At 44.2% G+C, this 26,658-nt stretch overlaps 1 protein-coding gene across 1 annotated transcript; it reads right to left on the bottom strand.

The window, feature by feature from the left end:
- Positions 1–173: 173 nt before the first annotated feature.
- LOC310791560 (receptor-interacting serine/threonine-protein kinase 3-like) lies at positions 174–26,658 on the bottom strand (the record flags this gene model as incomplete). Its single annotated transcript, XM_083653229.1, has 13 exons — positions 26,556–26,658; positions 25,760–25,923; positions 25,505–25,670; positions 24,992–25,141; positions 16,671–16,813; positions 13,488–13,537; positions 12,141–12,296; positions 10,520–10,602; positions 10,048–10,186; positions 4,326–4,362; positions 2,907–2,950; positions 2,093–2,403; positions 174–320 (listed from the first exon to the last, which is right to left on the bottom strand). Exons 2-13 carry the CDS (start codon positions 25,915–25,917, stop codon positions 174–176), a joined length of 1,584 nt encoding a protein of 527 aa, XP_083509355.1. The 5' UTR covers positions 25,918–25,923; positions 26,556–26,658.

Raw genomic sequence — 26,658 nt, 5'->3', positions numbered from 1 at the left:
AGTCAAAAAATTTGCATTCAATTAACTTTAAGTTATGGCTAACTAACGTCACGTGTGTGTTAACACTATAACATGATGTTATTGATGTTGTTACAAAATTAAGGTTTTTACTGTGGTATGGGACAAAATGTTTTCACGAGTTTCTGTGTTAAGGTGCTGTGCTGCTGGGATTTTTAGGTGGTGATGGAACCCTCTGGGGAACCGTTGGTGGAATCATCTGGGGTAGATGATAGTGCTGTGTCTGAAAGGGATGAGTCCAAAGGCTCTGGAGAGCTACAGGCTGGCGCCGTCTCAACTGCCTCGTCGGGAACGGACGACAGCTCCAATTGGGGAGAAGAGGTTACGCAGAGGTCAGGAGGTGACGCTGCTAACTCTGCTAGTACGTCACATGTAATGACGCCATCTGGCCCCGTGACAAGGAAAGAAAGGCTGAGAGGGTGGTGACGCAATCGTTTGCCCCCGGTGCAAAGAGAACTTGGATGCCGAAAGACGGCTCGCAATGAAGGCAGTAGTATTGATTCGTCGGCTTCCGCCGTCTGACTTACTGGAGCCCTCTGCTGGTGGGCCTAGGAAGGCTAAACGGAAGTCCAGTAGTTCGGAGCTGGCGTGGAGGTTCAAGAAGGAGAAAACGGCTTTGATAGATAGCTCTGACAGCAAGTCATGAATGTTTTCAAATATTTGATGAAAGAGGGAAACTGAGTTACCTTTAAGGCTTAAAAAAAAAAAAAAAGGGGAAGAAGGAGTATTTTATATTATTTTATATTGTATATATTATATATCATTAATATTGGTTTAAGCCATATTGTTTAAATTATTTAAATAAGTGTTTGTTATTTTCTGGGCAATCAGGATTGCTTGACTATTCCCTTGTAACCATTTTTAGTTGAAATACCTTGTAAAAAATGTTTAATTATCAAAGGAGTGAAATGAACTGGCGATAAGGCTGTCTGGTTTATCATTCAATCTGTCTGGTTGATCTTCACTTATAGGTTAGAAAATCGCCATCAGCAAGCTTCTGGGCGTCACATGCAACATCTGATCTAGATGCTAAGGTTAAAAAGTTTAACATGTTGGTTATATTTAGTTATATGGTAATGAAGTTTTTGGGATTTAATCTACAAGTTGGAAATATCCTTTTGTTTGTCTTCTTAAAATCGACAGAGGGTGGAATTTGTGGTGTTTCCAACAGCAAAACATGGTTATATATGGTTATATGGTTATATGGTTATGGAAAATTACTTCATGTTGTGTTGTTAACCTTCAACCATTGGAACAAGTGATTCTATTCTAATATCAAGCATTTGGGTCACAGAAGGTCAATGTTATCCATGACGCATCCACATGATGCAGGACATGTGGAGTTATGTCAGATGACGATGGTCTGAGGATATTGTTAGACATACTGTAGAGGGAGCCAATCAGAGCCAATTAGAGATTGGCTCACCCTTGTATGGTCACTTTAAGAGGAGTGTTTAGCTATATAAGACTGTAATAATGACAGGACACATCATCATCTAACCTGAAGCGAAGCTATGTAGGAAGCTAGCATATTATGGGGCTTAGCTTATTAGCATATCTGAGCTAACCTCATTAGCATATAAGTAAATGCATAACTTGTAAACTGTAAATGATCGAATAAACGTTCAGGTATTTGCAACACTGTCTGACCTTATTTAGGCATAGCATTTAGCCTATTGTAGGAATCTACGACAAGAGAACAAGTGAAGAGAAGAGAAAAGAGAGTGTGTGTGTGTGTGTGTGTGTGTGTGTGTGTGTGTGTGTGTGTGTGTGTGTGTGTGTGTGTGTGTGTGTGTGTACAGAGTGAAGCATCATGTCAGCAGCTGTGTTTGGTCAGTGTGTTTCTCTCTCACTCTATCTGACACAGAGACACTGAGGAATCGTACCCCCACAGACAGAACGCAGGGTAAAGTGGTTCATTGAATGAGGAGTGGAAAGTGTGGAGGTGAATCAGTTTGTCAGAGGAAACGTTGTAGAAGGACAGAGAGCCAGCAGGCCAGTCAAGATACACTGCAAATCTGTTAGAGACACAGGAGGGGAGAGGTATGGCTGTGCGTGTGTTATTGTGCCGGACAGTGTAACCATCATCAGAGCAGAACAGACTCCAGGACTTTTCATTCCTTCCAAGCACACAGTCATCACCCACTCCTCTCCTGCTGATTCCTCTGTAAGTCACTCCTATAATAACCCATCCTTTCCTCTCCAGCTCCCAGTAACAGCGACCAGTCAGACCATCTCTACACAGCAGCTGAGGCCAGGTGTCAAATCTCTCTGGGTGATCAGGATATGGCTGATACTCTTCCACCCTCGTCACCTTTCTGTTGTCTTCAGACAGGAGGAGGCGTGTGTCTGCTGTGTTTCGATCCAGTGTGAGACCACAGGCATCTGATGAGACAACAAGACTCAATACAACAGCAGCTTCTCATCTAACACATCTGTTGTGTTTATTATTGGCTGATTTAACATCAAACTTCAATGAATAGCCTTTTACAGTATTTGCTTCAATCACTGAATTCAACCTGTTTATATTTGAGACCTGCATCTTTAAGCTCAGCAAAGTTAGGAAAGACTATATTTATATTTGAACCAGTATGAATATGACTTCTATAAAAATGACCATATAGAGTCCTGGTGTCCTTACACAGCAACACAAGCAGACTAACACTTTACTAAAGACATGAACTCTCTCACACACACACACACACACACACACACACACACACACACACACACACACACACACACACACACACACACACACAGACACACACACAGACACACACACAGAAACACACACGTGCGCACACACACACACACACACACACACGCATAGAAACAGAATGTGTGCTGCTTTGTTTTCATGGATATAAAACTTAATACACACTTACACTTGCTCAGATCTGGTTCCATGGTCCGCACTCCACGGTCCACACTGTGGGGTTATATAAAGTCAGAGCAGCATAGCATACTGTCTTTATAATAATAATAATAATAATAATAATAATAATAATAATAATAATAATAATTACTGTCTTTATAAAGGAAATAAATAATCTTCATAACCTTAAAACCTGATTGTCCTTATTACATTGTTCTCAGGAAAGCCAGCACTGATTATTGGATGTGATGTTTTGAAAGTAGCTAAATCAACAAAGAATGAAGGGCCCAGTGTTGTGCATCATATTCTGGTGAACAGTGAGCTGAATGCAGACTTTTGCAAATCCATGAATGTACATTATATATTACATAAATGTACAGTGAGCATCGTTCACACCTGCGGGAGTTAACGGTGGTCTTATTGGAGACAGCTGCGCAATGCATTGTGGGGCAGGTGGGGAGGTCCGCGAGCGGGGAGCGTGCACCCCCCCCCCCCCCCCCCCCCGACAATTTGCATAAAGTTGTCCCGCCATGTTGTTCACCCAGTCAGGTGCAGCGTAGTCTCAACGCCAGACCCATGAGAGTTCTTATGCTGATACACTATGTTACTGCATGCTGCAGATCTCTCTCTGGGTCTGATACAACCGCTCTCTCATTGGTGCTATGACCTGTCACTCATTCAGTTTCAACCAGACTTCAAAAACCAGCAGTGGCTGTGAAGTGGCACAGACTCATGTATGTAGTATGCAGAGCGCAGAGATTCAACGTAATATTTGAGTCTGCTGCACCAAGGAACAAACATCAAGCCCTCCCACAAGCGTACGCCTTTGTGGGGGCTGGCGGGCAAACTTCAGAATAAAGCAATTCACTTTCAGAATAAAGGTATTCAAATTCTCACCTTTGGAGAAACAAGGTATTTCAATGAATGAAACAACAAATCTTGCATCAAAATACTGATGTGAAGATTACATGGAGTGAAACTGTGGCTGCAAAGCATTACTCAAATTTAATATTAAGATTAACGTTACAATGAGAGTTTTATTTTGAAATCCCTTAAGGGAGAAAAAAAAACACTAAAATGAACTGCTCATGAACTGAACTGCTCATTTTTCAGGACTGTGAACTTAGTTCAAAGTTCAAAATTGTGAACTATGAACATGAACTAGTTCATTTTAATCTGCGTGAGTTGAACTTTGAGCTAGCTCTTGTGTGAACTTGCACAACACTGGAAGGGCCAAATTCCGACTTGATACCTCTTTTTAGGAGAGCTGGATAATATAAACTGTTTTAAAATCATAGAGACAGAGCTTTGACTCATAATAATGCTGCTGTAATGATGTCACTGCTGAGCTGATGATGTCACTGCTGAGCTGATGATGTCACTGCTGAGCTGTAATGATGTCATGGACAGTTAGAGATGGTCATCTTACGTCTTAGGTTTGGTCTGCTTCTCCTCTTCCCGAACACCTTTACACACAAACAAACACACACACACACACACACACACACACACACACACACACACACAGAGTGAGTCATGATAGAGACAACACATTAACACAAACACACTGCTGTTAGATGGACTCAGTCATTAGGTTACAGTAGCATTACAGGATACATCACTTCTGCTGTTCCCATAAGACATCTTCAAAGTACCAAAAAACACGCTCAAGCCTCAAAAGTTGAACAGCTGTGCATTGTGACATCACTGATGATGTCATCAGTGATGTCTTCAGTGTTGTGACATCACTGATGATGTCATCAGTGTCCGGCCATGACTCATTGCTGCGCAGCAGCTATAATTCTTATTCTTCTGTAAAACTGTATGCATATGTCAGAAACCATAAGGCCCACAGCAGCCAAACTTTGCACATAGTTTGGAAAATCACCCACTACTCGGAAACAAAGAATTACACAAATCTACCAAATGTTGGTGATATAACAGCCCATTTCACGTTTTTAGGCCTACACAGGAAAATACAATGTAATACATCACAATGCAAGACTGGTTGAAACACCATACAAAAGAAGGAAGTTATTTCATGTATTTTTTCGTTTTAATAAAAAAATTGTTTGCTAGTTTAGTTTTATGGGGCCAATATTTGCCCAATGACAGATATTGGTGGTTACTACGGACGATGTTAATGTAATATGGAGACTCGGGTCGAGGACATAAATTTGGGCAAAGCGAGCACCTGATTCAGCCTGGAGCGGCCCCATTCGCTGGACGTATGCGACGCGTAGTGGGCGAGCCCGCTCAGAGGGCGAGCCTAGGAATCGAGCGTGCAGGGTATACTATGTCGTTTTATGTGCGATTTCACGTGGGCCATTTTGTGTCGAAAAGGCAGAATAAACACAGGTGCGAACAAAACACTAATGAGGGTTTCCACATTCCAATCATGGAAGTTTGAAACCCTCATTAGTGTTTTGCTTGCACCTGTGTTTACCCTGCCTTTTAGACACAAAATGGCCCCCGTGAAAAGGGTTATTGAGGTGAAACTTATAGGGGGTGTAAAGAGCACCCATGCGGATGACCTGACGGAGCTGGATTTTTTAATTAGGTGATTGCCCTAATTACCTAATGATGTGATGTCATCAGTGATGATGCCATCAGTGATGTCATCCTTTTTAGCTGAGGCTATATAAGTTCAGTGATGATGTCATCAGTGATGATGTCCTCAGTGATGTCATCCGTGAAGATGTCATCAGTGATGTCAGAAGAGTACCCGTGCGGGTGACAGAATCAGAATCAGAATCAGAAACACTTTATTGCCAAATGCATCACAAGGACACACAGGAATTCATTCTGGTGAATCAGCACACTCGACAAGATACAATAAACAGACATGCGTATACGACAGTGAAGACAAGACACTCAGGACATGAAGGAGCATAGTTGGTTACCACAACCATTAGTTTTGACTAAAAAGTGCAGATATGCTAACCTTGCTTGCAAGATGGATAACCTCGCGAGATCAAAAGAGATTCTCTCGACATAATCCATCTTGTCATGCACAGGCAGTTAAGATGATTGGCCGAACCATGCTGGCTCTACGAATCAGCAGCAGCCTTAGGCGGGCCGTCTGGGCAAGTAGTGGGTAGGGGAGAGTGGGGTGAGTTGTGCCAGTGGGGAAGTTGTGCCACCCCTTGTATCTAGAAAACCATAGAAGAAATTGGTCATGTGACCACACATTTTTGAAGAGGCATCCATTTTACTCACTCTGCAAAGAAGGGAGGCAGATGGCACAAGAGCTAAGCACATTTAAGTTCAAAAAACTGTTTTTTGCCTCTCAAAGTAAATTTTTTATGATCAAGGTTTATTGATTGTTGTGTCTGAACAATTATAGCCAAGCTTGAAAACATTTCACGCATGTGTTAGTGTTTTAGTAAGCTACAATATGAGGCTATACTGTTAGCATGATGTTAGCTCCAAACCAGCTATATGATACAAGTTTGTTAAAATGGTGGGGATGGGGTGATTTGTGCCAAAAGGCCTGGGTTAAGTTGTGCCAGTGCAGTTGCAGTTGATTTAGTGAAATTTTATTTCATTTTGTTCTTAAATGTTTAAATAGACCTTGTTGAAGAATATTGCAGTATTGGCAAGTGTAGCCTGGCTCTGTGATAGTTGATTTTGTTCATTTTGAACATCATTTTTATTTCTGAAAATGTTAAATATGTAGGTCAACTGCTGCTACCGTTTAGCCTTGTTTAACACTGTTATAGTACACTGGACTTTAGTGTTATCTTTATTTTGTCTTGCTTTGATATAGCATTACAGTATATGAGATGAAAATGTTCTGTTTTACTTCAGTAATCAATGGCACAATTTACCCCAACGTATTCTCTCCAAAGGCACAACTTACCCCGCACCGGGGGCAAGTTGTGCCAAGAGACCACTTTTTTAAGAATAGCCATATTTTTTTAACAGTTTATTTAAGATCCAAAGGGAGTGTTCCCAGTGGTGCACAACATCCTGAAATATATTTACATATTGTAGTTGGAGGCATTACTGTCATGCCCTCACTTTAAAGACACCTCAAGTAAAAAGTGGCACAACTCACCCCACTCTCCCCTACATGGTCTTTGTAGTTCTTTTCACTCGTCAACATGGCTGCCGCCGCGGAAGTGACAGGCAGTCTGAATGAAATTGAATGTAACGTTCCAAATTCTATGTATTAAATTCTAAAAAACGACCCTCAACATTTGGGAAGGCTAAGCCACACAACTAGTTCGTTATAATCTAACGTCATGCTTCGAAGGAGACTTTACAACGATGAGGACGGTGAGGACTCAATCAATGATAGACAGGCACCTTCCTCCGGTCGCAAACGTGATGTCAGAGGCATGACCTCAGAAGTGAGTGGGCTTGTTGAGGAGAGAGACAGCCCTCGGAAAGAAGCTGTTTAGGTGGCGTGTGGTTCTGATCTTGATGGCACAGAACCGCCTTCCTGATGGAAGTTTCCTAAACAAACGGTTACCAGGATGAGAAGGGTCAGAGATGATCCTCCCTGCCTGCTTCCTGACCCTGGCATCATACAGCTCACTCAGTGACAGTTGCTGTTGTCCTGTCAGCTTCTCTGCTGTGTGCACGATACGCTGCAGTCTGCCCTTAGCAAGGTCAGAGACAGAGCCCAACCACACGCCCCACACACACACACACACACACACACACACACACACGGCGGCAACTTATCCTACATATCTCAACAAATTATGCATCATACAGAAGAAATATCTAAGATTTATATCTCATTCTAATAGATACGCTCCTTCGGCACCCCTCTTTAAAAAATATAATATATTACCCATTGACAAAGTGAATGTTTATCAAACATGCTTATTCTTACACAAGTTTATATATAGGAAACATGATCTTCAATGCAGTCACCCTTCAGTATTTGTTCATTCCCACCACAAATGTCCATTCATATCAAACAAGACACAGCAACAACAATCTACTCTTACCGCGCACACGGACTTCAAGGCACCAATTAATTCAACATCACTTTTAGAGGTCCTAAGCTTTGGAGTGAATTAAGCCTACCGCTAAGATCAATGTCCTCTTATTCTGCTTTCAAAAAGCACCTGAAGAAACATCTACTGTCCTCCTGATCCCTGTACTCATCCTTCTCTGACACATTTTGACAACTTTTCTCTAACAGACTTTGTTTTCCTCTTAGCCTTCATGTTTTTGCTTCAGATGCAAATGACCTTATTTTTGCTGCTTTGCTGATTTAACATGTAGTTTTTCTTTTTCTGTGTTTTTTTGTTGAGAGTTTAGCCTGCATGTCACAAAATTGATATGAGTAGGTGTGGAACTCTGTACAAGCCTGCAAAGGCTTCGTTCCCACCTTGCACAGATTTGTACCTAAATTTGTGCTAAACAAATAAACTAAACTAAACTAAACTAAACACACACACACACACACACACACACACACAGACACACACACACACACACACACACAGACACACACACACAGGGCAGAGACAGAGCCCAACCACACAGAGATGGACGATGAGAGAATGCTTTCAGTGGTGGCTTTGTAGAACTGGGTCAGGACCGGACGGGAGACGTTGAGTTTACGGAGCTGTCTGAGAAAGCGGATCCAGATTTTTTAATTAGGTGATTGCCCTAATTATCTAATGATGTGATGACATCACACACACACACACACACACACACCCATGTGCACGTGCCAATAGGGCAGGCGAGGCCACGCAGCAGCCAAGCTGCATGTGAGGCCGTGCAGCGTCCGAGCTGCATATGCAAGCTGCAGGGCCAGCTCAACGAGCTGCAGGGCCAGCAGGGCGGGCGAGCCTAGGAACGTATATTAACACATTCACTGCCAGCCTTTTTTTTTTTACTGTAGGTAGCTTTTGCCAGAGGGTTTTTTTGAGGATTCTGGCTCATTTTACAAGAGCCAAGGATAATTTTCTGCTTGGAGTTTGTCAACACAAAGTTCACAAAAGTACTAATAGAATGTGTGCTTTCTCTGTCTAAAAGAGTTAGTTTGTAGAGTTAGTAGTTATGTAGATATTAGCCGTTGAGTACAGCATGGTTTCAGCGTCTGAGACAAAAAGCTGAGATAATCGCAGTTTTGTGAAATTCAATATCAAACAGTCACTTTAACCATTTATTTTTGGCATCAGTGAGACATCAGACATAAACAATATAGTTCTGAACAGTAATTTCCTCCATAGCAGCACCCGCACCCCCTCTCCTTACAACTCCTCCCTCCGTGGGCGTGTCTCCGTGTTTGTCAGTCACAAGCCAGAGTCTCTCCTGCCTGTCTGAGCAGTGAGCAGCAGCCTCTCTCTGGCGGTCCCTCGTCGGCGAGCATGGATGTGGCTTAATCCGTTCTTGGATTTTCGGTTGAGAGCTTTGACGAAGCCTTGTGTGACTCTAGGCTTATGCTGCGCGCTTCAAAGTGTGCTTTCCACCCAGTCCACCTGTGGAAGCCCCCGGCGCACGGGTGCGCCCGTGTGAAAGGTTTTCGCCTACAGTATGAGAATGAGGCTCGTTCGCTTCTGGGTCCTCGGTTGAGCTCAGCTGGAATGCGTGCGTTTCTGGCCAAACAACACTCAATAGTCTGAGCACCGTCGCCACTCAGTGGGTCGGCGGAATGGATTGCACACGCCCGGCGGCTCTAACAGTATAATAGAAGATGCAAAAGGGCCAGATCAAGGATCCACCGTCAAAAAAAAAAAAACGATTTTTTTGACGTATCCATACGTCGCTGGCAGTTAACGGTTGGATTCTGCTTGACGTATGCATACGTCGCTGGCAGTTAACGTGTTAATATTATATTATTCATATTAATATATATATAAACCCATTGATACCTGATGCAGCATTTGCGTGTATATCCCTCATTTGTGTGTGTATCTCTTTAAGACCGCGTCTTAAAGGGATACACACACAAATGCTGCATCAGGTATCAATGGGTTAATATATATTAATATATAATTAATATTGAGCATTTCGGAATGACATCATTCTATTTCTATGTGTATGTTATTGTTTTTTACTTCTCTACTACTCCTTTTAAGGGGGGAGGGGTGAAGAAAAAGTGGATAAAAACTGCTCATGATAAATGATAATGGAAGAATTTTTGAATGGAATGACATTGATGGAAATTAAGAGCTGACCTGATGAAGGCTGAGGGGTCTGGACCATGGTACCCTGCTCTGTTGTCCTTTCTTCTTCTTCTTCTTCTTCTTCTTCTTCTTCTTCTCCTTCTTCTCCTTCTTCTTCTTCTTCTTCTTCTTCTTCTTCTTCTCTCTGGTCCTGGAAAGAGGGAGAGAGAGAGAGAGAAAGAAGAGAGAGTTGGCAGAAAATTGTACATGGACATTTCACATGGACACAGTACTATCCTCCCCCACCCCCATTGTCACTTTAAAGGACTTTTATTTTCCACTTTATAATATATAATAATTTGAGATTGTTTTCTGTTTTGCTCCATCTTCTTCTACACTGCATACTTGCACTAAGTCAAATCTGATTACTCACTATGGCTATTCAAATGAATCATGAATCTTGAAAATGACTCTTGAAAGACGTCATGTTGAATATTTCTGTTGAAGAGAAATATTCAAAGCAGCATTTTGAGTGGATCATTACCAGTCTTGTCAGCACTTGATGGACGGCTTTGCTAACTCCTGGCTTGGCCTTCTTAAAGAGCTCCTCTGTCACATCTGTGCAGTCTGCAAACAACAGAGCAAGAGAGAAGATTTCATACCAAGCGCCACATTTTGGATTCTTCTAACAATAATTCTGAATTTTGTTCTTAATGTCCTGCTAATTCTCAACCATTTTAGTCAGAACCTGTTCTGATTCGGTTTATAAAAGTAGTTAGCCAGTAAAAAGCAGCTTACAGCTAAATTGCTTTGAGTCAGTATTACAATGTTATTCATTTTCTTCGTTTTACAGTCTGTAAAATATATCAGTAGTTTTGATCAATTTATCCAAGCAGAGGCTGCCTATTCTATTCAATTTATTTACTTTGTATTTATTTAACCGTTCTTTATACAGGGCCCATTCATTTGTGAGCAAGCTCTTTTTTTCAAGGACGCCCATGAGAAGAACATATACAACAATTACAAAATTACGCTACATATAAAACAATAAAAATCACACGAAAATCACAGATGCCGACAAATAAGAGGACGTCTCTATGTAGAGCAGTCAGTCCAGTTTGAGTGAGTCCTGATGCTGGTTCCATCTATCAGGAGCATAAAAGTGAACGCGGTCTTTCCTGACTCAGTATTCATGTGGAATGACAAATCTAATGTGTCTGATATCCTGAAGCACTGACATTTAAAAGCCAATTCAAATACAATGGAAGCTTGCCACACAAGGCCTTATAAATAAATAAAATACAATGGTGATCTCTTCTAACGGTAAGAGAAGGCCAACCCACTTTTTCATATAAAACACAATGATGAGTGTGAAACCTCACCAGTAATAAAACACAGAGCACTGTGAAATACTGCATCAAGCAGCTTCAGTGTGGAAGGTGAAGCATGTATAGGACATCATCACCATAATCCAATAATTATTCAAACCATTAATAATAATAATATCCAGTAATAATTCCCAAACTTTTTTGGCTTGTGACCCTATTTTGACGTCACAAAAATCTAGGGACCTGAGACATTTCAAATTCCGGTAGAGCATTGATAATATCATCAGTTACATTGTCAGTGATGAATTCGACAGTAACTTCGAATTCTGCCTTTAATCTCAGAATTCTGACTTTATTCTCAGAATTCTGATTTCAATTTATAATCTAAAAGATTTTTCTCTAAAAAAAAGAGTCACTCACAATGTTGATTGAGGCTATGTTGATTTGGATGAAGCCTTTGCAGTATATAGTGACATTATGTGACATTACACTGTTTGGATCTTACCTGCAATTACCACCCACCGCCATAGGTGTCACCCAAGAGAACAAAACTGAAATCTTAGAGATTATCACTTTAAACTCAAAACGGAAATATATATAAAATCGCAAGTGACTGTAATCATCTTCGGTAATATTAAATTGTGTCGTGTAATTTTTTGTTGTTTTTTCAGGCGACTATTTGAATTCCAGGTGACCCTAAGTTTGGGAACCACTGCCATAATCAAAGACATTAGAGATAGCACAATGTCTTTCTACTAAGGATACTATTCTGTTTCTCAAATTCATTCTCTGGTTAGCTCTTCAGTTCCAGCAGGCTCATGGAAGGAGCTTCCTCACCGTTGGAGGAGGGCCTTTCAGTGGGTATCTGCCCCCAGCAGCTCTCCATGAGCTCCACCAGCCTCCTCAGCCCTGGAGTCTGATCTTGGTTGATCTCATCCAGCTTGGGGCGTTGTCCCTCTGGGACAAGGAGCCGCACCAAGCTGGGCTTGGCATCTGGAGGACAGTAGTGAGGGTTAAGAAGTGCATCATGGTGGCCTTGTTGCTTCTGTATCCACAAGGCAACTATTTTCATCCTAGAAACAGTCACTTGAACTATAGAGTAAATGCTACTCCTCTAGTTCAGGATTGAGCAATGGCATTGGCACATTGGCAGAAATAGTGATTATACACCTAGATATCGTATAGAGTTGATAGTAATTAATGTAGTAATATAGTTAGACGTTATATAACATAAGGATGTACTATGGGTGGACAGATGATAGATAATGATTGCTAAACTGATAGTAATGTATTAGTTAGGCTATAGGTAGATGTATTATATTATAGTATTATATGACTGTATTATATACTGTATAGTATTTTAGGAAGATTGTGATGGAGGTTACATGGTTATTTGGATGGACATATGCTGTATTTAGGAACCAGGTTGAGTGAGTTTTTGTTTGTTTTCTCTTGTTTGTCTTAAATTTATGATTTTAAAATGTGTTTTGTCTTTTACTTTGCATATTTGTAATGTATCTGTATTGTTTGTTTTGACTGTGGACCCCAGGAAGAGTAGCTATTGCCTTGTGTAATGGCTAATGGGGATCCTAATAAACTAAACTAAACTAAACAAGCAGTGAACTCCTGAAGATATCCAGACATCACTCAGATGTTCTGTATGTACACAGACACAACATGGACCTTACCCACCCAGGCCCCAAGTGCTACGTCTATGTCGCTCGCAGAGCAGCTCTTGTTTAGAAGCTACCTGGAACATCTAGCCTGGTTAAAACAAACACGGATCCGTATGGTTTTAAACAGGCTGCATTGAAGGTGTTTTCATGGAGTGGAGAATTGCTTTCTGAAATATATCTCTGATGTTGTCTACGCATTGAAAAATGTAATTAAGAGTCTGTCTCACATTAAGTTAAACACTGCGATTCCTGCATTACTACGTCACAAACGTGAATAACTTTTATGAGTTTTGGAACGTAAATGGATTTTTTTTATGCATTTTTATGCATGTGAAGATGATCCTGGTGAACCCAAATTCACGTTCGCATAAACTTTTGTTAACCACAGACCTTATTTTATGCATGTAAGTGAAATCCCCATTCTAAAACCAAAATGGCGTTAATTTGTGGTTAAGCCTACAAAAATACGTCATCCGTGTGGTACGCTATAACCAGAATGATCACTCACCGGGATATGGTTGTTTCCCCGTGACAATGGACCACAGAAGTATGCCATAGCTAAAAGAGAGAGGGAGGAACACAGCTTGATCAGCAATTACACCACAACAAACACTATCTGCACTTCATACATAGCTACAGACAGACAGACAGACAGACAGACAGACAGACAGACAGAGAGACAGACAGACAGACAGACAGACATACATACAGACAGACATACATACAGACAGACAGACAGACAGACAGACAGACAGACAGACAGACATACAGACAGAGAGACAGACAGACATACAGACAGACATAGAGACAGCGAGACAGACAGAGAGACAGACAGACAGACAGACAGGCAGACAGGCAGACAGACAGGCAGACAGGCAGGCAGGCAGACAGACAGGCAGGCAGGCAGACAGGCAGACAGACAGACAGACAGACAGGCAGACAGGCAGACAGACAGGCAGGCAGACAGACAGGCAGACAGACAGGCAGACAGACAGACAGGCAGACAGACAGGCAGACAGGCAGACAGACAGACAGACAGGCAGACAGACAGACAGACAGACAGACAGGCAGACAGGCAGGCAGGCAGACAGACAGGCAGACAGACAGACAGACAGGCAGACAGACAGACAGACAGACAGACAGACAGGCAGACAGGCTGTGGGCTTAGAACAGTCTCATAGCTAATGAACTCTCGCAGGGTTTTTCACGAATGCACATGCTTTGTTTCGCAGTTGTATTTCAGACTCACTAATGCACACGATGGCCTCTATCTTCCGACAGGCGCTATCCCTAAATAGCGCTTTGCGCACTGTTTGCGCGTGCCTTAAGGCACGGATGTTAGCATTCCGCCTTCCGCCGTCCGCCAGGTGTTCTGCCGAGTTTTGCTCCCCCGCCGAGCAGCAAAAAAAATCATCCCCACCTCACGGGTGCTACTTGTAATGATTTATACAGAAATGTAACTGATTCAAAGTGATATAATTGTCTGGTAGACGTGACCTCCCTGATTTCTAAGTTAAAACAGCCCCGAAATATGTTGGGGATGCAATTCTCGGCGGGCATGCGGAAACGTTCACGGCATCTGTCGCAAGCGCAAATTAGAGCCGTGCCAATTCTGCCAAAAATCATCTGCGCCCCAAAATGCCTGCGCAAACGGGATTTGGGCGGTCTTATCTACCAGAATTATTCACAGGCGTGGCCAGGCAGGCTGTGCATTACATCAATAAAAACCAATCCGATTCCCGTCTCGCAATGGTTGTTTGCACGAGGTTGCCTCGCCGAGGCATGCAATATGCTGTAATTCTCTCTATGCGTAATAGAGTGTTCACTCGTGCGAGGACAGAGGGAGCTTATTGACAGATCGTCTGTGGTGCCAATGACCCTTCGTGTTATGAAGGTAAATAGCCTTTGTCCATTGTCCCACAAGTTTTCTCAATGAATTTCCCTCTTTGCGATGTGATAAAAGTTTCTCAGTGAGTTATAGTTGATTGCCTCACTGAATTATCTGCTAATACCCAATTTTAGCAGCATAATTTGTTGTCTTGGCGTGGCAAGGCTGTGCGTAATGACATATCCAAAAGGAATTCCACTTTTCACTCCGCAAATACCTCTCTGTGCTGGGAGCACAGCTGTAATCTCCGTGCAGAGCGCCCAGTGCAGAGAGGTACTGTATTTGCGCGTAAGAGGTCCTTTTCAAAACTCTAAGCGCAAAGAAATTGCGCGCTGCTGGCGATAGGGTAATGCCATCTATCACCACATTTTAGCGCTGAAACGCCTGCTTTGCATGGGGCAGCCAATGCCCAGTACAATTATCACAAGCATGCGCTTGTGTCCGCCCCCAATTTGTATTGTGCACGGCGTTAAACGAGCGCAAATGCAAAATTAGCGCTTTTGGGAAGATAGAGGCCGATCTGTTTTACAAATGCACATTCTCTGGTTCGCAGTTGTATTTCGGACTCACTAATGCACACAATCTGTTTCGCAAATGCACACGCTCTGGTTCACAAATGTAATTTTTATGCAAACTTGTAATATAAATTCGGAAATGCACACGCTCTGCTTCACAAATATTATTTTGAGGCACACTTGTAATATAAATTCACAGATCATGCCAATTGCTGAATGTGCATTTACAAACTGCTTCTCATTTGTGAACCTCTGTCTACATTTGTGAGAGAAATCTGTCTGGTGAATTTTGAGACTCCCCTGACGTGCAGGTCAACGAATGTCACCATTGGCTGATAAAGCTGTCAATCAAATGTGATTCTGATTGACAGATTTATCAGCCAATCAGGTGTGTTTGCTTTCAGCCAATCATATGGCTCCTTACATTTGCGCTAGACTACAACAACAGCTACAGAGCTAATGGCTATCCCAGTCCATTCTGAGATGGGTTGTTAGTGTTTAACGGACAACTCACTTTCAAACGGCATCCTGGACAATTTATCGGTCTTATCAGCCTCGAGACGGCCGGGAAGGATTATGGACGAATTACTGGATGTTACTGTGGCATGTTTGGTTGTGTTTTGGCTTGCGATGGCTGCGGGGCGGGGAGCGGGGAGTAGCTAGTGTTAACGTTACCTTGAGCTAGACTGATAGCTACAAGTCTATGCATTGGGCTAGTAGAACATTTGTCCTGCCTGCCCTGGACTGTTGGTTTTTATCAAGCTCTGCTTGAACACTTTCCCCACCCGATCGCTAGATTTACGGTGGTTCCATACCTGCTACACCAGGTAATGGAGCAGCTACACCGGGCTCCCGTTCCAGGCTCAGCACAGCCCTTCCCATTCGCTCACTCCCTGTCCCAAGCCTCAAACCTGGGCATTTCTGAACACTTTATCTGTTACTGCAGTCAAACAATCTTCCATAAGCACAATGGTAGTAACGTTAGGCATATTTACAACTGTTCCATTATCCACACAAGACGGTTATGTTATGTTAGCGGAGCTTCTGGGTGGTATATGCTCTATATTAGCTAGCCGCATTAGCAAGTAAGCTAACGTTATCTAGTTAATTATAGATCACAGCCCAGACAAGCCAACACTAATGTATTTACAGCTATTTCATTAATCCACTCTGACGATTTAGCGGGTGTCATTGTGGCATGTTTGGTCGTGTTTTGGCTCATTACAGAGCTGGTTGTTCTCAGTTAAACAGACTTGAGAAGTATCATTGATCAGTGCTGTTCCTTCACCTGTAGATATCTGAGGAGCGGGTCGGGGAGAAAGATAGATCAAAGGCCTCCGGTGGCATGTAGCTTAGCGTTCCTGCTACATCTTTGCTGTCCTTCTTGGACATGACGGTCTGGGTATACCTGGCAAGTCCAAAATCCGTCAGCTGGAGAGAGAGAGAGAGAGAGAGAGAGAGAGAGAGAGAGAGTTATTTCTATGAACATTTCATCTGAGGGTGCAGCGGCCACCTCCTCATAACTCAGTATGTCATCAAACCAGTCTAACCTAAGAGAGAGAGACACACAATAGACCTAAGAGAGAGAGAGAGAGAGAGACAATAATGGCCTCTCTTTATTTCAACAACAACTTTTGGGGGATTCTCTATCCTAGACTGAGCAGATGCCCTCCTCTCTCACCACAAGAAGAGGGTCATCTTACCACGGAGTTATTATGCCAAAATTAGTGAATAAAGCTTGCTTGTTTTGCCACTGGTCTCTCATGTTTGAAATGTTGGTCTCGACTGAGTTTCAAGATGGAGCCCAGTCACGTTAGCTCATATCACTTGTCCATCAACTCTCAACATAAGTCAAGTGTGACATCTGTTATGACGTGCGTCTTGTGACTCATCACCCCATCCTCAATAACCAATCAGCCCCTGTCAATATGACGTCCACTATGACGTCGCTGCTGAGCCTATGACGTGGCAGTATATGTAGCCATGGTCAGCGCGTCATCAGCCTCTGCCTGGCCGTTCACCTTAGTGGTGGCTGTACCTGGGCCGATCGTCTTCTCTGGAGCTGTGTTTCCCCCCACCCACCTCTCCAGTCCATGACCAAGGTCTTGACTCCTGAAGAATTCCCTACGGGGAGGGGGGGGGGGGGGTTCTTTATCCTAGACTGAGCAGATGTCCTCCTCTCTCACCACAAGACATCATCAGTGATGTCATAAATCCCACTGATGGCATCATCAGTGATGTCATAAATCCCACTGATGACATCATCAGTGATGTCAAAAATTCACTCACACACACACAAAGTCACGAGAGAGACTGAGGGAGAGGGAGAGAGAGGAGAGGGGGAGCACAACTGAGGAGAGAGGGAGAGAGAGGAGAGGGAGGGAGAGACAGGGGGAGAGACTGAGGGAGAGAGAGAGAGAGGGGGAGAGAGATTATATTATTATTATTATATATTATATATACTGTATACTGTGTGTGTGTGTGTGTGTGTGTGTGTGTGTGTGTGTGTGTGTGTGTGTGTGTGTGTGTGCGTGCGTGCGTGCGTGCGTGTGTGTGTGTGTGTGTGTGTGTATGTGTGTGTGTAAATAGCCCCAGTAAGCATACAGCATGAACAGTGGTGTAGTGGAGGGTAGACGCAGGTAGGCACCGTCTACCTACTTATTTTTCAGACGGATTTGCATCTACTCACTTCTAAATCTCCTCTGATACGCATCCATTCAGGTTTTTACTCTTTTTACCGCTTCTGCCTGTGTCCACCAGAAGCGTCCCCGAAGCAGCTCTCTGCTCTGCTCCACTAAACAAATCGGCCTGTTTATTCTTGCTTTGAGGGGGGTGGGTGTTTTATAATAATGCATCCCCCTCAATTACTTGAATGCTTCCATTATTTTGGCAGCTATACTTGGGTTCAAATGAACTTAGTGAGTTGGTTTGAAATGTTTGTATCAATGAACTAAATTCAGTAATGTTCAAGTTAGGGTAGCCTAATTGATCTCATTGTTACATTGTACTTGTTGCTATAGTCTCACATACTGTAGTCGATGTCATCAAGCTCATCTACGGCTGGTACTGCAAGACTAAATTGTAGCCTGTGTGTGTGTGTGTGTGTGTGTGTGTGTGTGTGTGTGTGTGTGTGTGTGTGTGTGTGTCTATATATATATATGTGTGTGTCTATATATATATATATATATATATATATATACTGTGTGTGTGTGTGTGTGTGTGTGTGTGTGTGTGTGTGTGTGTGTGTGTGTGTGTGTGTGTGTGTGTGTGTGTGTGTCTATATATATATATACTGTGTGTGTGTGTGTGTGTGTGTGTGTGTGTGTGTGTGTGTGTGTGTGTGTGTGTGTGTGTGTGTATAGGCTATATATATACAGGGCTTAAAATGTTATGTTCTTCAGATAGGGGGGATTTATAGATTTTTTTTTGGGGGGGGGGGGTGTCTATAGACTTTGGGGGGGGGGCTTTTTTCAGCCGATACTATAACCAATCTGCTTCTCATGTCCGATAAGCGATAATTTCACATTTTTGTATTTAAAAAAGGAAGTTCTTAACCTGTAGTTTATGCACACCTGAGTCTACATTACTATGGCTTTTGTCATTATGTTTTATCTACAGACTAGGAGCCATACGCTTTTGGTTCTATCAAAGCCTTTATTTTTTGTATTGAGTGATACACTTTAATAAAACACTCATCATATCATATCAGAAGTTCTTTGTTTTGTGTTACAATAGTGATGTCAGTTAGATTTGGTTAGGTCAGAGCTCTGGAATATTAGTTAAATCATCCATCTTTGCTCACTACATCTGCCTTTCTTATGCCGTTTTCACACATGCGTACAGGAAAATTACCTGTAAATCAATATCGGCCATTTCCCGGAATTTCCCTTCACACCTGAGCGCTCGCATGTGTGAATATAGTCGTCAAATAGCCTGTATGTTGGGGGGGGGGGCACTGCAGAGCGGGTGGGGAGTGACGTGTGCACTTGGATGGGGAATCCTCCTTATTTTGGGGGTCGGCAAAACTCTGATGGTGAAATAAGTTCGCTTGTCACGCAATAAATCACACTCGTTTGACTTAAGAGGGCATGCATGTTGTATCCTTCACATTCGCTAACCAGTCTTTGAACTGAAATCTTTGAAGAAGTAGGGATCCCTGTCGGAGAGAAATAGCCTGGCTGGTTCGATGTTTATCCGTTCACCTGCGTCGCGTTGAAGCACTTTTTACAGACTGGCTTCGTTTGATGTGTCCGGGCTTGCCTTCGCTGTCAGCAACGTAAGCAAAAACTTCCACATTTCGCTTCGTGCATTTGCTTTCTCAACAAGCGTTGGGCGGCTTGCAAGACTCAAGCCGCTGCCATTTTCGCTGTCCGACAGGGACACACCCTGTCGGGCTGGACTGAAGGACTCTGGCCAGAGTGCGAGCAGAGAGGGGAGGGGGGGGGAGCACGCCCACACATGAAGCAGACATACCGCTCTTCTGACAAGCTAGGAACTGGTGAAATGTCCGCGATGACGGGGTCGCGCTCATACCGGAAAACAACTTTCACACATGAAGGCATTAGACCGCATTCCGGTCATTTACTGGTAAAAAGCGCATGTGTGAAAACGGCTTTACTGTCATGTTACTGGCAAAGCTGTAACAAATTTGGCATTGGGGAGAGTTCTATTGAAGTGAATGGGCAGACATGGGAAGTCTGTCCACTATAAACCATTAGGCTATCTGTCTGTGTGTTTCCACCTGATTAAAGACAATACATTATCTGATGTTGACTGATGTTTTATGTATTACATCAAATATTACATGTTTTCTTTAATCAGGTGGAAGCATTTTTCAATCAAAGGTGAAACGACACAGATATTATAAAGGGACTTGCCCTACACGCAATTTAACGTTAGCTCCGGTTAGCCATTGTAACGTGAGGCAGTAGTTAGTAGACGGACAAGCCCGTCTTTTATTGTCACACGAACACACTACAACACATGCATGCGACCACAAACACACACTCATGCTGACGGTGGCCGGTGAAATATGTCCTCTGCATTTGACCCATCCAGGCTTGTCCTTTCCTCCGGGGGGCAGGCCAGGAGCAGTGGTCGCTTTTTCTTTCCAGCGCCCGGGGACCAACTTCGGATGTTGTCGGTCACTGGTCGGATGACGATGACGATCTTCTGCATGTTTTTAGTGGGAGGGTTTATGTACGGAGGAACCCCCTGGGGAGCACGGGGAGAACATGCAAACGCCACACAGAAAGGCCCTTTCGACGAGATAGCCCACCTGGGCAGTAGGCACTGAAGATATGGGGGGGAACACAACCCCAGCGCACACAGCGTCCCAGGCGAGAATCGAACTCAGGACCTTCTAGCTGTACCCCCCATAATCTTTCAGAGCCACCGACCGACACAAAACCTGAACGTTTCATTTCGGGTAAAACATGTTTTTTTATATGGATTCCGCCAGCTCTGGGAGTATGAAGTGCTTTGAATGCGCCGAGCGGGGAGGCTACACGTCTGCCTGAGGTAACGTTGAGCAGTCCGGCTTCTAATGTGTCCGACGCGGCGACCAGTTGTCCGTATTCAGCAAACGTTCGTTCCGCTCTGTCGGCTTAACATTATAGACATTGGTGCGCAAAAAATTGCGGGACTTCTCCCGCATTATAAATTACAAAGCTGCGGGAATTGGCAAAAATATGGGCGATTCTCGCAACCCTGCGCCGAATTTTATGCCCTGTATATATATATACACACACACACACACACACACACAGTGTGTTTGTAAATATATAGAAGTGGGTAGACTGTAATTTACGCCCCCCCCCATATATATATATATATATATATATATATATATATATATACCGTATATATATATATATATATATATATATATATACGTATGTATATATATATACCGTATATATATATATATATATATATATATATGCAAAATACGATAGGGTCATCGCAACTGGCCCACCTTTACAGGTACTCTGCCCTGCACCATCTGTGAGCCAGTGGCATCGCTCTTTCCTCTCCTTCCTCCTCCTTTCAGGCACCAGCGGGACTGTGCTAGGCAGGGGCGTCCTCCTCCCTGAGCCAAGTCTGGACTTGGCCGCCTACCTCCACTGGACAAGAGTTGAGTGGCTACAGCAGGTCATCAGATGGGCACCCTCCCTTCTAGATGTTTCGTCAAATTAAGCCCATGACACATCGGGAGGGCTTGACAGCAGATCCAGCGTCCTGTGTCTACCCCCGCTGACCACCACCCAACTCTATGCTGTTGGACCATCGACAGGTTGGCTCTGCCACCTCACCTCCCGCTGAATCCAAATCCAACGAGATGCTGTTTCTGCCTGTTTGGTGATGTTGCCTACCAGCCGCTTCCTAGCCACACCTTCGATCCCCAACCGTCCAAGGGATCTCCAGAGTGACTGCCCAGGGAAGCCTCTGCAGCCGACCTCTACAGGTAGGTTCCAGGCCTTCCATCCATTTTCCTGGCTCTCGAGGATGAGGGCTTGATATTTTTTGAGCTTACGCTCATATGCCTCCTCTATCCTCTCTTCCCAGGGTACTGTTAGTTCTATAAGCACCACCTGTTTGGAACCCCTAGACCAGAGGACGATATCCGGTCTGAGGCTAGTGTGGGCTATCTCCTCTGGGAATTTGAGCTGCTTCTTCAGATCTACCCGCATCTCCCAATCATTTGCTGAGGCCAGGATGCCTTTGCTCCTCCATCCTGCTGCAGCACTCTCTCCTGACCTGACGAAGTTGATAAAGCGGGGCCCGGTGTGAAGTTGTTTAGGCTTTTTCCTTGCCTGTTCCACACCATCCGCCAACTGAGCCAAGATCTTATCATGACGCCAGCGGAATTTCCCGTCTGCCAAGCTTGACCGGCAGGATGAGAGAACATGCTCGAGGTTAGCTGGCCTCCCACAGAGTGTACAGCTGGGGCTCTCCACCAACCCCCACGTGTGGAGGTTTGATGGAGTAGGCAGAACATCATAGACGGAACTCAGCAAGAACTTTATCCGATGTCCTTCCATGCTCCTGATGTCCTGCCAGGTCAGGGTCCTCTCTCGTACGCCCTCCCACCTTGTCCAGCTGCCCTGTTTCTTCATGGCTACAGCCTTGACATGCCGGGTTTCCTCCTCAGCCTTACGGATCTCTCTCTGCACCATGCTACGCTGTTCCTTTGGGCCAGCTTTTCTCCAGCTTGATCTTGTTGAGCAACCCAGTCCAAGCCTGCCCTGGGCTACTGTCCCAACGATGTCAGCATGATGTAGTCGATCCTCCGCCTCTGTCAGAGCTCTGCTGGCTGACCACTTGCGGCCTGTCCTGACCACGATGCCTGCCTGGCGTACTCTTTCGTCCTTGCTGTCTCGCAGCATCATGGCCTGTCGTGTCTTTGTTGCTTTATACTCCTCGACCACTGATGTTACTGGCAGCTGCAGCTTGCTGCCCGTGCTGTACAGTCCAATGGAGCAAAAACTTCTTGGTACACCCAGCCATCTCCTCAGATAGGTGTTAATCGTCCTCTCCAGTCCCTCAACGGTGGAGACAGGTACCTCATTAACAAGCAGAGGCCAGAGCAGTCTGGGAAGTACCCCATGTTGGTAACCCCAGGCCTTGTACTTGCCAGGTAGGCCGCTCTTCTCCAGGGATGTCATCCAGGTGTCTGTTTGGATAAGCATCTCCCTCACACTCTGCTTATCGTTAAGGTCCGCCCTGTACCATTTCCCCAAGCTCTTCACCGGTCTCTCCTTGACCGTTGGGATGATGGTATCCTTGATCTTGAAAAGGAACCTGTCTTGGACACGCCCCTTCCTCAGTACCAAGCTTCTCGACTTTGCAGGTTTGAACTCCATCCTTGCCCAATCGGTGAGCTCAACCAAGTCCTCCAAGATCCATCTTCCTTCAGGTACTGATTTTGCCGTGATGGTGAGGTCGTCCATGAATGCTCTTATAGGTACCTGCTGGATGCCGCTTGCCAGCACTGCGCCCCGACGTAACTTCTCTGCTGACTTGACGAGAAGGTTCATCGCTGCGGAAAAGCAGAATCACAGAGATTGTGCAGCCCGTGCCAGAGTGCGAGCAGAGAGGGGAGGGGGGGGAGCACGCCCACACATGAAGCAGACATACCGCTCTTCTGACAAGCTAGGAACTGGTGAAATGTCCGCGATGACGGGGTCGCGCTCATACCGGAAAACAACTTTCACACATGAAGGCATTAGACCGCATTCCAGTCATTTACCGGTAAAAAGCGCATGTGTGAAAACGGCTTTACTGTCATGTTACTGGCAAAGCTGTAACAAATTTGGCATTGGGGAGAGTTCTATTGAAGTGAATGGGCAGACATGGGAAGTCTGTCCACTATAAACCATTAGGCTATCTGTCTGTGTGTTTCCACCTGATTAAAGACAATACATTATCTGATGTTGACTGATGTTTTATGTATTACATCAAATATTACATGTTTTCTTTAATCAGGTGGAAGCATTTTTCAATCAAAGGTGAAACGACACAGATATTATAAAGGGACTTGCCCTACACGCAATTTAACGTTAGCTCCGGTTAGCCATTGTAACGTGAGGCAGTAGTTAGTAGACGGACAAGCCCGTCTTTTATTGTCACACGAACACACTACAACACATGCATGCGGCCACAAACACACACTCATGCTGACGGTGGCCGGTGAAATATGTCCTCTGCATTTGACCCATCCAGGCTTGTCCTTTCCTCCGGGGGGCAGGCCAGGAGCAGTGGTCGCTTTTTCTTTCCAGCGCCCGGGGACCAACTTCGGATGTTGTCGTCACTGGTCGGATGACGATGACGATCTTCTGCATGTTTTTAGTGGGAGGGTTTATGTACGGAGGAACCCCCTGGGGAGCACGGGGAGAACATGCAAACGCCACACAGAAAGGCCCTTTCGACGAGATAGCCCACCTGGGCAGTAGGCACTGAAGATATGGGGGGGAACACAACCCCAGCGCACACAGCGTCCCAGGCGAGAATCGAACTCAGGACCTTCTAGCTGTACCCCCCATAATCTTTCAGAGCCACCGACCGACACAAAACCTGAACGTTTCATTTCGGGTAAAACATGTTTTTTTATATGGATTCCGCCAGCTCTGGGAGTATGAAGTGCTTTGAATGCGCCGAGCGGGGAGGCTACACGTCTGCCTGAGGTAACGTTGAGCAGTCCGGCTTCTAATGTGTCCGACGCGGCGACCAGTTGTCCGTATTCAGCAAACGTTCATTCCGCTCTGTCGGCTTAACATTATAGACATTGGTGCGCAAAAAATTGCGGGACTTCTCCCGCATTATAAATTACAAAGCTGCGGGAATTGGCAAAAATATGGGCGATTCTCGCAACCCTGCGCCAAATTTTATGCCCTGTATATATATATACACACACACACACACACACACACACACACACACACACAGTGTGTTTGTAAATATATAGAAGTGGGTAGACTGTAATTTACGCCCCCCCCCATATATATATATATATATATATACATACTTCTCCAGTGACCACTACACCACTGAGTATGAACCTCAGCAGTATGAGGCGGCCTAAATTTCCCCCAAAAGTGTGGGACTCACCTTGGCATTGAGGCTGCCATTCAGCAGCACATTATGGGGCTTCAGGTCCAGGTGAAGGACGGAGAGGGTATGGAGGAAGTTCATGCCTTGAGCCACTTCGTGAGCTAGTCTGAAGGCCAGCGGCCAGGGCGGGGTTCCATGCAAGCTTTTCTGTGGGGGGAAGATGAAAAATCTAGGTTTCTTCCCATAATGTGTGGAAAAAGGACAATAAAAAATCATCTTGGTGCAGGACAGAAAGAAAGAGGTCTGTAGGACGATCTGTAGGTAGATGTCACATACCCGGTAATTGGCTAGGAGGGAAGGTAAGTAGGAAGGCAGGTGGGTAGGTACAAGGTATGAAAGTAGGTAGGTAGGAGGAGGTGGAGAGTTAGGGAAGTATGTAGGTAGGTTGGTAGGTTTGTAGTTAGTTATGTTCGTACCTATATCTAAACTTCTGATAGAAGTTTATATAGGTACTACATACATATCTAAAAGTACTACCTACATATTTAAACTTCCACCTAGAAAGGTTACCTGCAGGGAGTCCAGGGATCCTCTCTCCATGAACTCCATGACCAGGCCGAGCTGTGAGGACCTATAGGAGGGCGGCCGGCCCTGGAAAACTCCAAACACCTGGACGATGAATGGGCTGTTTCCCTTAACCATCAGGTCCTTCTCACGCAGCAGGGACATGCCCAACCTGTGTGTGACGTGTGTCGGTTAGACGCACTGGTAACAATTTACGGTTATTTGCAGTCAACAGAAATCTCTTTGTGACTAGTTAGTTACCCGCCATCGTTATGAAGCAGTTTAACAGCCACCTCACATCTCCACTGAAGATGCCTGGCTTTATAGACTTTTCCAAACCCCCCGGAGCCAATCACTTCCCAGCTCTGCAGACTGGAGTCACCAACCAACACCGGAACTCCACTGCTGGACAGGGCCATAGTTCACTAGAGGGGGGGGCAGGGTTACAGTGGGAGGTTATTCATGGTAAGGAAATGTACACAGTTCATAGTTCCAATATCTGAAGTCTGTTTCCAAAATGATGTATCTCCATTTGAAAAAGAAAAAGAAATCTGAAATTCATTGTTCCAGTATGCCAAAAACTCTCGACATCTAATGTTCTGATTTTGTCATCCATGTTTATACAAACAGAATGATTGTTTTTTTTTGCCTTGACTGAGACTTTAAATGTGCAAAGAGGTTTTAGTATGAAAGGGAGTGAACCTCAGTTTTGTGGAGGTTGTAGTGTTTTGTTCACAATGTATCAACAGAAACACAACATGTATCTGAACTTACAGAGGCCTACTTCTTCTCACACATCCTGCATATTTCACCAATTCAATGAACTGAGACTACAACCTAACTAGAGTTTATCAGGCTTCCACTAAAAGTCAGAAATAAAATTAGGTTCTTTTTGGCCACATTGACAGCAAAGGTTGGATATTATGGCACTAGGAACACCATCTGCAAACAGCAGGTTCATGATTTGAGAGACTTTAGCACAAGTCTTGCACAAGTCGACTATGCAGTTATAACATTCAAATGTCAGCTAGTGATCATCAAAAAACTGTAATGTTACCTTGGAAGATGTTTTCCTGGTTAATTCACAGCAGCATCCAGATCAAGTCACTGAGACGTTCTGTCTTCACCTGGAGAGAGAGAGAGAGACAGAGCGAGAGAGA

Source organism: Poromitra crassiceps, assembly GCF_964638095.1.
Source record: "Poromitra crassiceps genome assembly, chromosome: 16".
Classification (NCBI taxonomy): Eukaryota; Metazoa; Chordata; class Actinopteri; order Beryciformes; family Melamphaidae; genus Poromitra; species Poromitra crassiceps.
This window is presented reverse-complemented; position numbering and strand designations above follow the sequence as displayed.